At 41.6% G+C, this 12500-nt stretch overlaps 1 protein-coding gene across 2 annotated transcripts in view; it reads right to left on the bottom strand.

The window, feature by feature from the left end:
• Positions 1-12500, bottom strand: part of tenm3 (teneurin transmembrane protein 3) — a 140828-nt gene that overhangs the window by 30834 nt on the left and 97494 nt on the right. For both annotated transcript variants that reach the window (XM_056585538.1, XM_056585529.1), the window contains 5 exons: positions 10304-10375; positions 8997-9174; positions 2782-2906; positions 2041-2148; positions 1238-1392 (listed from right to left, as the gene is read on the bottom strand). In XM_056585538.1, coding sequence (XP_056441513.1) covers positions 1238-1392; positions 2041-2148; positions 2782-2906; positions 8997-9174; positions 10304-10375 — 638 coding nt within the window. The remainder of the gene's footprint in view (positions 1-1237; positions 1393-2040; positions 2149-2781; positions 2907-8996; positions 9175-10303; positions 10376-12500) is intronic.

The following is a 12500-nucleotide window of genomic DNA, read 5'->3' as shown; positions in this document are numbered from 1 at the left end:
TGAATGAACTCCTATGTTTTGCCAGATGAAGTCCAGTTGCTTAGGCGATCAAAAATTCGAAATCAATTACTTACACTTTAAGAGATAAAAGAGTAAACCTACGTATTCAAACTTTCACGTTGACAATAGTTTGAGAGAGTTGACATTTAAAAATTAACGTCAATATGCCACTGCTTGTGCCGAAGGCAAAGAGCTGAACTGATGACAAATGTTGATGATAAAAAAGCATTTGACCGAGGAATTCATGTCGCTATGTGGAACAAGTAAAAGCAGACGGAATAAAGCCAGTCAACAGTGCCACCCACACTGCCTAATTCAACAGCAGTGTTTTTAGAGGTCAACATCGGCTAACTATTGCCAACAGCAGAAGTTCAAAAAAACTGAACTTTATTTACTCTACAAAAACTGCTAGCAGCCTGTTTGTAATATCACTTTTTGGCAACACTATGCTTAATACAAAGTTCAGAAACAAACACGCAAACATAGATCCTTCTCAAGAGGCAGTATTACAGAACTTTGAGTTAGAAACTAAGCTGCTCTTTTTGGTGTGCTGCGTGTGTGTCTGACGTAGTTGTGTGTTGTGTGTCCAGGTGAAAGCAGATGTAAACAATACCTTTTCTCACTGTCCATATTACAGCACTTATAATGTGAATCTGGATAAACCCACTCACACATACACACACACACACACACTAGAAACAGTAGAGTTAACGTTTCCACTCATTTAGGAACAGAAACTATGAATTCCTGAATGAGCTTATTATTATTCCAAAAGCTCCTGGGCTACAATCCATACACAAGCACACACACACACACACACACACACACACACACACACACACACACACACACACACACACACACACACACACACACACACACACACACACACACACACACACACACACACACACACACACACACGCACACGCACACATCATCTATCAGTATTTGCTAATTCCTTCATGGCTCATCAGCTCCCCTCTATACTGTGTCTACAGATCTCTCTCACTTTCATCCATAGAATGCTGTGTGTGTGTGTGTGTGTGTGTGTGTGTGTGTGTGTGTGTGTGTGTGTGTGTGTGTGTGTGTGTGTGTGTGTGTGTGTGTGTGTGTGTGTGTGTGTGTCTTTCAGTGTTGAGCTGAGGTCTATAACCGACTCCACCCATATTAGCTGTCAGCGCAAATCAGCTCATTAGTCTTTCCTGTCTGCTGTTGACCTCAGTTTCTGTTTTACCTGTCTTATGTGCATGCTGGTGTCGCAGGTCAGGGGTCGTGCAGAGGTCAGGTCGTTGCTCCCGAGCAGCGTGGAGATGATGCCGTTCCTGTCCACCTTTCGGATCATGGTTCCGTCCACAAAGTAGATGAAGCCGTTCTTGTCCACTGCGATGCCTGAGAGAGAGGTGTGAACACAGGGCGGCGGGATTAGAACCAGGATGTTGTAGCCTTGCCCAGGGAACCATCTCCTGGGACGTGTGGTGATGCGACGTCACCACATCACCATCACAACATTTAGACACATTTAGGAAACCCATTACGAGACCAAGCCGATGGTTAAAGGACATACAGTATTTTGAAGTTGAAATCCAATATTCTTCATTCAATCTGTTTCTATAGTCTTTCTGCCTTTTCATGCCTTTTCAAGTAAGACGTCTGAAGCCGTCACTTCACATCCATTTGGAGAGAGAAATAGCATGCAGTTAGGTTTATCAATACTAAATAAATAGTCCACAGAAACCATAATATCCCAGCAATAAACAGAACACAAATGTCCCCAAATAAACAGTAGTTATTCACAGGAAACTCTATGTCTATATATTTTTTGCGGTAATGAAGAACAGCAGTGAGCCCAGTTGTGTTGCCTGTTTGTGTGTGTGCATGTGTGTGTCTGTTTGTGTGTGTGTGTGTGGTTGTATGTGTGTTTGTTTGTGTTTGTGTTTGTGTGTGTGTTTGTGTGTGTCTGTCAGTGTTTGTGTGTGGTTGTGTGTATGTGTTTGTGTGTGTGTGGTTGTGTGTATGTGTTTGTGTGTGTATGTGTACCTTTAGGTCCTAGGAGTTGTGCTTCAGTAGCCTTCCTCCCATCTCCACATCGTGCTTCATCAAACGGAGGGCATTGTTCTCCCGTACCGGCCACCACCTCCCCATTACCTGTCCCACACAAACACACACACACGCACACACGCACACGCACACACACACACACACAAAGATCAACACACACACAAACACACACAATATAAATGAGTACATTCAGAATGTAAAAGGTTAACGTGTGTCTCTGTGCTCCAGTAGCAGATAGGCCGGTACCTCTTTCACTGATGGAGGGCTTTTGACCCAGGATTAATCTCTCCCTCCCCCCTATAGACCCCCATCGGCCATCAGGACTCTCATTCAGACATTCAGAGCTGTTCCCTAACAGTCAGTTGCTCATTGCCTGCACTTTTTCATTAGAGAAATGTTCAATAAATTCTGAGGTTATGATGAATATCTCCTGTATTGTGTCACACTATAGTCTCGAAGCCAGCGGTGCAGTGAGATCAAAACGAAATTGTTTTCAACCCGAAAAATATGCGACATCATTATCATATTGCCCGACTCCCAGGACAACTGTTGGTCTGTGGTTGAGGACAATCTTTAAGAACCCAGCCTATTCTGCATCCTCTCAGCAGTAAAGTACCACTCTATTCCATGGTCACATCCTTTCCCAGATCCTATCATTTGAAAACCACCTATCCAGGTTCAGAGTCAGGCCAGAAGAGGTGCTCTGTGGAGAGGACTTACCTATGAGTTCCCGCGCGCCACTGAGAAGCTTGGGCCGGTAGATGCGCCGGGAGTTGGTGTCAGACACGTACAGCTGTCCGGTCACCGGGTCGGTTGCCAGGTAGTAGCGGTGGGCTGGGTTGTTACTGAGGGAAGGGGAGGCACTTCAATAAGAGGAGAGTCCAGTTGTGATGTCCTCCTGCAGTTCTACCGTCCTACAGTCATACAGTCCGGCAATCATACAAACCTACAGTCCTGCAATCATACAGTCCTGTAGTACTATTGGCCTACCATCCTGTAGTCCTACAATCATACAGTCCTACAGTCATACAGTGCTGCAGCCCTGTAGCCCTGTAGCCCTATTGGCCTGCAGTCCTATAGGCCGGCAGCCTTAGAGCCAAGCAAATTTTTTATTGATTTTTTCCTGAATAAACTGACAATGGAATTGTCTGGCCTTTGATATGTCTTGATTATTATACATGGTGTTTTTTAACTGCAAGAAAGAGCTATCTGCAGGGGATTATGGGCACAAGTTAGTGTGTGTGTGTGTGTGTGTGTGTGTGTGTGTGTGTGTGTGTGTGTGTGTGTGTGTGTGTGTGTGTGTGTGTGTGTGTGCTTCTGAAAGAGAGTAAGCGAGTGTGATAGGACATCAGTGGATGCTGGCGACACACTTTATAATGACGGCTGTCACACTGTCATTTAAGATCCATCACTCCCTCACCCTGGCCCACACGCGTCAACGACTCAAACATGACAAGGACGCAACACATTAACCACTCACACACACACACACACACGCACGCACGCACGCACGCACGCACGCACGCACGCACGCACGCACGCACGCACGCACGCACGCACGCACGCACGCACGCACACACACACACACACACACACACACACACACACACACACGCACACACGCGCACACACACACACAGACACACACACACACACACACACACACACACACACACACACACACACACACACACAAACAAACAGACACATGCACACACTCACGCCACTGGCAATAGGTATAATGTGTTGTTGAGATATAGCAGCAGATCACAATTTTAATTAAGACAGCAGAAAATAGACACAGATTGGGAAAGTGATCTTGACACAGTGTGTGTATGTGTGTGTCTTTGTGTATGTGTTTGTGTTTCTATGAGTGGGTTATTTGTGTGGGTGTGTGTTAATGTGCGAGTGTGTCTGGGAGTGCGTAATGTCTGGGTGTGTTTATGTATGTGAGAGTGTAGCTGTGAGTGGGTTATGTGTGTGTTTGTGTGTGTGTGTGTGTGTGTGTGTGTGTGTGTGTGTGTGTGTGTGTGTGTGTGTGTGTGTGTGTGTGTGTGTGTGTATGGGTGTGTTAGTATGCAAGTGCGTCAATGAGTGACTAATTATTGAGTGTGTTTATGTATGTGTGAGTGTGTCTATCAGTGGGTTATGTGTGTGTGTGTGTGTGTGTGTGTGTGTGTGTGTGTGTGTGTGTGTGTGTGTGTGTGTGTGTGTGTGTGTGTGTGTGTGTGTGTGTGTGTGTGTGTGTGTGTGTGTGTGTGTGTGTGTGTGTGTGTGTCTGTGAATGTGTGTGTGATGGGGTTAATAATAATAATGGATTGAATTTATATAGCGCCTTTCTAGACACTCAAAGATGCTTAACAGTGAAGGGGGGACCTCACTAAGCACCACCGGGTTAATGTGTATAGATGTATGTATCAAATTTACCCCAACTGCATAGAGCCAAGGTAAAAATGTATCAATACAATGATCCACACAACGTAAACAATCAAACTCTACGTCATATTAAAAGAAAAACTACCGATAGAAACTGAACGTAGAGTGGACATAGCAAGACAATGAAGATCGGGTATTGGTGGCAAACATTACTACTATAACACAATATGATCACAGCTCATTAGGCTTCTTCACTATTGCAGACACTACTGAGTAACCAGGTTAAAGAGGAAAAAATAAATTAAGATTAGCAGAATGATGTGCTTGGTTTTCAGAGGCTACAGCAGTTTTAATTCCCTAGCTAGTTGATATACTGATTTAACCCTGGAACGCAGTGTTAACATTTTAATAAATACCATGCAGTCATGAAGACACAGGCAAAATGTAAAATCATAAAATTTCCAAAACACAATAAAGAACATTGTTAATCCATTGTGTCAAAAGACTGATTCCGCTCGTCCATTATTCCTTTCATCTCTCACTGTTGCTATGCAACTGCTGAATTATGTTTTTTCAATGCTGTACTCTCATGTAAACAAAATGTAAAGGTTGAAACTTCTGACAAAGGAACAAAAAGCAACAACATGCAGACCTCTATAGCGTTTTCGCCCTTGTGGACAGGGCCTAAACAGGGTCTTGCGTTGCAGCTCAGCATTGAATAGAAACACACTGTGCCCAGGCATTTTTTTGTAAAAATATACTTAAGGCATTCCAAATGTCCATACACTTTGTAAAAGTTTGTTATTTATAGTATGTGAAAGATATAATTCTTAAAAGTATGCTCTGAAATAGTTGTCATTAAGTGTAACTAAAAAAAAACGTTCTAAAGATAAGTACAATCATTTTGCTCTACTTTTAGTGGTATTAACCATTCTTACAATAAAGATAACTTTTGAAGTGTAAAAAATAAAAACGTGTACTATTATCAGGTCATAGATAGAACCCTGTAATTGGCACTTATTGTCGTGTACTTTAATTGTACTTCATTCAAAATGGTATTTATGTATACTTACAAAAAGTGTACTTTAATATAAGTACGACTTAAATTTTACTTACAATACTGACAAAAAGCGTACTAGCGTTTACTAGAAAAAGTTATAATAAATAATAGGTAATTTAATAATAATAGTTATAATATTAATATATATATATGTTATTTATAATTGTTTGTAAGTAGTCAAGACTGTGCTACTATGTCTCAATGTCTTTGTCACCGCCCCTTTCTTTGTGAAAGAACTATTAGCAGTTGAAAAGCATATGACCTTGACAACTATGTTGTTATGTGGTTGCTTGTCTGTCAAACAGGAGTTTTTCTTTCAAGGATGTCGTGCTACTGGGGCATTGCTGCAACCTTTTCTGGGCCCAGGTGCTGTTCATGGAGAACGGTATTGAGTGCTTTTGTTTTGAGGACACAGCTTATGGCCTTCCTCTGCCTAACGTCCTTGTTCTGCAACTTTAAAATGTTGACATTGTCTGGGCCTATGTTCTATCGGTGGTGTAGGTTATTTGTTGAAATCTTAGCCAAACATAGATCTATCATAACCATAGAATTACAACTCATATAAATCACACACAATAGCAATTCTGACATGGCACAAATCGGCAGCGATCTTACCCGGGTAAAGTTAGAAGTGGACCCAATACCATAGACTATGGCTAAGCATTTCGACTGCATTATTACCTCGTTGCTGGCTGCCGTCTAACCTTGGTAAGGCACATGATAGTACCATTATATGGTTATTTATGGGGCATGTATATAATTTTGCTAATATGGCCATAAGCCCCCATTTAATAGCACTGTTCTGCACATTGACCCAGATACAACGGCTGACCAAGTCACAAAGAATGCAGTAATCATGTACATTGTTGGAACGTTTTTATCCAAAGCTGTGGCCCAGGGTTCCAAAGTAATGGCAAAGGTCCCATCATACCTTTACCCAGCTAAGAAGGCTGCTAATTTGTACCATTTCAGAATATAAATGGAATATCATGATTCATGAGTCATTCCTATGCGTTGTATTAATATGGTTGAAACTCTCTTTGGAATATGCTTTGGTCATTGATGTACCTAGTGCTAACTCACACTTTGTAGGCAGGAATAACCCAGGTAGAACAAATGACACAAGTAGACTTAATCTAAGTATACTTAATATACTTCTCAGTAATCTACTAATGGGTTAGCATTAGTGCTACTAAATATATACTAAAATACAATTAAGTGTACTTGGCTGCACTGTTTTGACTCACCATTCAAATTCACTAAAGTAAACTTACCTAAAAGTTTATTTTTGATGCTTACCTTTTTTTTTTTTTACACTGTATTCTGAATATGTTTTTATAATATTGGAACTGCTCTTGAAATTCATAACAAACTAAAATACATTATACAAAAAAGTGACATACTTATTTCACATTATTAGAACATAGTAGCCTAAATAAATAGTACGGTCAAGTACATGTAATTGTATTTAAGTAGGACTTTAGTAGATCTAATGACAAAACATAAGCATTATACGTGCATTGTTAGTACATCCAAAATAGCACATTTTAAGTCCATTAATCATGAATGCACATGGAAGTTTACTCAAATGAAGTGCATGCTTGAGGTTTTTCCCCTGGGTGTTTAGGAGGAAGAGTGAGAGTAAAGTAAAGAACAACAGCCGTTGACAGAAGAAGCGAAGGGTTAAAATCACTCTTACCTATGTCTGAAATCTTTGTTTCTTCAATGCCGCACACAAGTCAAACAAGCAAGACAGCATGTACACGTGAGTAGAACGAATCGGAAACATCAGGGAATTAGAAAGTGAAGGAAAAGAAGGAAAGAAGGGAAGAAATAAATTGGAAAACAGGAAAAAGAGAAGAATTAGTATGTTTAAAAGTATCTGTATTCCAGGAGAGTGGAGAGGTGTTCATCAGAGGAAAATCATCAGAGGTCATAAACATGCCAGACTAATATTGATAATTCATTGACTGCTATAGGCCTACTAGCTCAACTTCAAAACCTTATTACACCGAAGCTTACAAGGACTTCTTTTCCTCAACATTGCCAAATATGGTTCAAACAATCCAATCTGACTTTTGTGGTAATGGCTTTCAGAGTTTTGATGTTTAATGGAACATTTTGATTGAAGGGATACGCTTAGATATCTGCAAAATGGCGTTTGCCTGTCTAATCCAGATTCAGACGAGTTGTTTGACTCAAAATGTATCATTGTGCCTTCAGAAGGGAATTCACGACTAATAGTCGATTATTCCAAAGGAGTGCCGGGAACAGTACAACAAGATTGTAGTTTGTCTAATAACACGAGATAACTAGGCACTACAGTGCTGAGAATAATAGACTTCCTGTGATGCACTGCTGACCAGTTACCCTCCTCAGTGTAGACGACCAGACAGAAGCATCTGATCATAGAACTGACCTGTTACCCTCCTCAGTGTAGACGACCAGACAGAAGCAGCCGATTATACAACTGACAGGTTACCCTCCTAAGCGTAGACGACCAGAGAGAAGCAGCCTATCAAATAACTGACAGGTTACCATCCTCAGTGTAGACGACCAGACAGAAGCAGCCGATCATATAACTGACAGAAGCAGCTGATGATATAAATGATACACAAATAATGAAGAATTATCTGTGTTTGTAGACAAACTGCAATCTTGTAGTGTTGTTATTGGCAATCCTTTTCAATAAGTGACCATTCAAAACACCTTTGTTTTTATAGGAAAGTAATTAAAAGTGTATTCCCCTCACATGAACAGGAGCTAGGCTAGTGTAACTCTGCAAATCATTGGAAGCGACTAACGGAAAGTAAATTCTAACCCAGCAAACTCCCCTTCTGGACGCACAATGATGAATGAGAATGAGAAAACTTGTCTGAATCCGGAAAATACATAATTTTTCTGTCTGCAATCGATTTACAATTGTTTGTCTTGGCTGGGTTATTTTATGTTATTCCTGCCCCTGGCAGTATTATTATTATTATGATTGTCCTAAATAATACAATGAGGTAATTTGAGAGTAGGTTGCATGTTGCTTCACAGGAAGTCGATAAAAAATAGGGAATTTAAGACATGGTAAAATAACAGACAGGATGCAGCAGGATGAAACATCCCTCAGCGGAAGTCATTTTGTAAAAAGGAGTCTTAAGAAGTGAAGCACCACAGGGGCCAGACTAAGCTGGCCTGAGCTCCGCTGGCAAGCGGCCCCTGGCCTCGGAGCCGTGGTGGACGGAGCCCGCTGCCTTGGAACGGAGAGCAGAGTCCTGCCAGAGGACGTCAGGCATGCAGGCTGGGGCAGAAGGCCAGAGACGTAGGGGGGAGCGAACGCCTCATTCTATGCTGAACATCATCAACTCTAATTCCATTCAGCGATGGGCCGCCGGGGGTAGTGACGCTACAATAGCGGTTATACGGTCACACCTCTCAGTACCAGAGAGAAGAGGCTGCATTCGGCACTAACTGCAGGCAGTGGATGGATCTCTGATGGAGGCAGAAATACCTGAGCTCCATGACGCTGGTCACATTGCCCGAGGGGAAGATCCTCCTGATGTAGTTGAAGTCTCCAACGAAGATGCTCCCCTCGGCACCGCAGGCCAGGGCCAGCGGGGCCAGCAGCTTGTTGCCCTCGGCCTGCCCGTTACAGCTGGGGCAGGAGATGCTGCGCCGGCGGCCGTTGCCTGCCGGGGGGGATCAGCGTGGACACGGGGAGACGGTAGGGGTTTACATGTGATGGTGTTTAATGCAGGGGCACTCAATGAGCACTGCCCACCTGCCAGTTCAGAGTGAGCCCCCTCCGTTTGGTCTGAGTTCCAGATTTAATATTCCATATATGTTGTATAAGGTCTACAGTTGTTTGATAAAATCACCACCTAACCTGGACAAATTAACCGATAAAGAGTAAATAAACAAGTTATAGCGTTACGGCGGAACAAATTAAGCGGTGAAATAATAAAACAAAACATCGATGCACGCTTTTCAGTTCTTTGCATCTTAAAAAACGATTGATTTGAAACAATTTGTGGCTTTACACATGAACATGAACATTAAATACACAACAATCTATAATTGCCATGACTGTGTGCTTTCCCCGATGCTAATACTGGTTTGAATCACCTGAATCAATGTTATGTATAATATATCATGTTATCAGTTCTGAGAAGCTATGTATAACTTCATGGTAAGAAGCCTACACTGACATTTATTTATTTATTTTCTGAGACAATGCTGAAGAGAATATCCTCCTTCTTTAGACCAAAGGGGGAAAGCCAAAGCATAATTTCCTTTCCAGAGGTTGGAAGCTACCTCTGCTACCTCTGCTCTCTATATTAGCTCTGAATATCTAATAAAAACATATCCTTTGTGCCCCTCAGATATAATGGTGGCATGGTTAGACATATTTACATGTAGGTCGATCATGACATGCAGTGACATTGATTACAAACAATATGTTTGAAGATGGGAAATATATTCTCAATAAAGTTCAAGTAAATATTTATTTTGTTTAAACCTTTATAACTTGGTTGCACTTGAAACACAATGACTCCCTAAGATTCCTCTCTTTTTCAGCCAGCCTGAACAAACAAAATGCAAATTCATGTTGACCTACAAACCTGCATGTCCAGGTTTAATTGCAAACAAAAAAGGTCTGAAGAATATTTAAAAAAAAGTAAGATTTGACATGGCTAATTCTTCACCAAAAATGTACATTTTACAGACCAACGGATATTATGTATTGTTTTTGTCAGTCCTAGAGGTATTGGTCCAGTATTTTTAAAGAAATGTTCTGGACCAGTCCTGGTGTCTTACCCATGATGCTGCTGAGAACAGGAGGCTGTTGGGAGATGAATACATTTTCTCCGTTGCCCTTGTACAGGATACCTGTCAAAAAGAGACATCATAGCATTACAGGGGCATTGCTAAAACTCGTTATTGAGCTTGGTTTTCTAAAACTGATATGGTCTTTTGTATAGAGCTGATATCATTTACATTTTCTATTCATTCATTTAGGATAGAACATGATCAAAAGCAGCCATTGCAGCTTTTTCTCTTTAATAAATTATAAATTAGGGGAATTCTATATTCTGTTCCCACTCATTCAATATCTTGTTCATTCACACCCTAAGGCTTAACTGCTCCTTGAACACAGTTTTGGTGTCCAAAGTTGTTTATGAATTAGTACCCAGTCTTTTTTAGATTATCCAAGTATGTATGTGTGTGTGTGTGTGTGTGACTCACTCTTTGTACTGGGTGCCTTTGTATGCTGTAACAGATGCCTTGATCTTTACAGTGTACTGAAACGTTTGTGTGGGCAAAAGGGTATAACTTTTAATGTTGTAAGCAACATAACACTGCAATTCATTTTCATTGTAAATTATCCCGTTTTTATTTTGTTTGTTGTATCATGTTGTGTCGGAGCACAGACTTAAAAACCAACCAAACCAACCAAACACACAATAAATGAAAGCAAGTCCCGGTAAAGGTCTCCAAAATCACACAGCGCTTATAAGCGCGCCCACACAGAAGCCCAGAGACACAGACTTAGGTGCACAGGCATGTATACAAGAGCATAATGACTAGGGTATGGTGAACACCAGACTGAGGATAATGAATGCAGGGCTATCATATTGTCTACAAACAAACAAGAGTCCTCAGAGCCTCCTGGTGGCCTGCTGGCCCGGCGGGCTCCGCTGACACACCTAGCGCAGCGTTCAGAAGACACCCCGCGGCCCGCCCCTCACGATGCGCCAACACTGGAGGTTCTCCTAGCTCGTCCAATCACACAGTTAAAATACACACACACACACACACACACATTCTCCACCCTGGAAGATGGAAACTGGGGAGAACGCAGGCTATTCGGACAAGTTGCAGAACTGCTTTAGAAAAAAAGCTCCTGTGCACCAGCATTGATATTCATGCAGTCCTTTCTAAAGATAGTATTGTTATCCAGACAGGTACACGGGTTTCATCAGTACAACTTGCTTCCTTTTACAAAACTGCCAGCCAAGCTTCTCGTGAAAGGGGTTTCATGCATTTCTCCAAAACATTTCCAGTGTGGTTGTCATGGAAATATGCACCAGAGGAAAATTAAGGAGAATGTAGAGTGATGAATGTCCTCTTTGGAAACAGCTGCCTGTTCAAAACATCAAAAAGTGGAAGAATTCAACAGTGTCCAAAGTGACTGTATAAACATACGTGTGTGTGTGTGTGTGTGTGTGTGTGTGTGTGTGTGTGTGTGTGTGTGTGTGTGTGTGTGTGTGTGTGTGTGTGTGTGTGTGTGTGTGTGTGTGTGTGTGTGTGTGTGTGTGTGTGTGTGTGTGTGTGTGTGTGTGTGTGTGTGTGTGTGTGCGTGCGTGTGTGTGTGTGGCGGAAGGCATGGGGTGGCTCAGTCTCTGGAGTGTTGTGGATACATATAGGGGGACATATGCATGTGGTTATCGTATTGTATTTCTTTATGCATTTTTTGCGTGTGTGTGTGTGTGTGTGCGTGTGTGTGTCACAATGTTCCAGATTTTCTATCTGCCTCTCACCACAGGCGTCCCTGAGGAACATACTGCATCTATGATTAGAAAGACGCTTTGCTGCTGTGTGTGTGTTTTATCCGTGTGTGTGTGTGTGTGTGTGTGTGTGTGTGTGTGTGTGTGTGTGTGTGTGTGTGTGTGTGTGTGTGTGTGTGTGTGTGTGTGTGAGTATATCTGTTTGTGTGTACACGGACGTATGAATACATGCATAGTACCTAAATCATTTCACTTTGAGAAATACAAGAGAGCTACAGTGATTTTGCAACAATGGTACCTATTTTTCTTTCGATTCAGCTTGCATTGCATCTATTTTCTGGTGGGTGTAACATTTGTTCGATAGAAAGAAAAATATAGTTGTATTTCCATAGAATCAGAAGGAAGGCACAGAAAATATGTTAATAATCTGCTTTGATTCTATTTTATAGCTATAATATATTATTTCTGCCCATAGGTCACTCTATTAAATAAATTGCAGAAAACGT

Source organism: Gadus chalcogrammus, chromosome 3, assembly GCF_026213295.1.
Source record: "Gadus chalcogrammus isolate NIFS_2021 chromosome 3, NIFS_Gcha_1.0, whole genome shotgun sequence".
Lineage (NCBI taxonomy): Eukaryota > Metazoa > Chordata > Actinopteri > Gadiformes > Gadidae > Gadus > Gadus chalcogrammus.
Note: the sequence above shows the minus strand (reverse complement) of the source record. Positions and strands in the feature narration are given on the sequence as shown.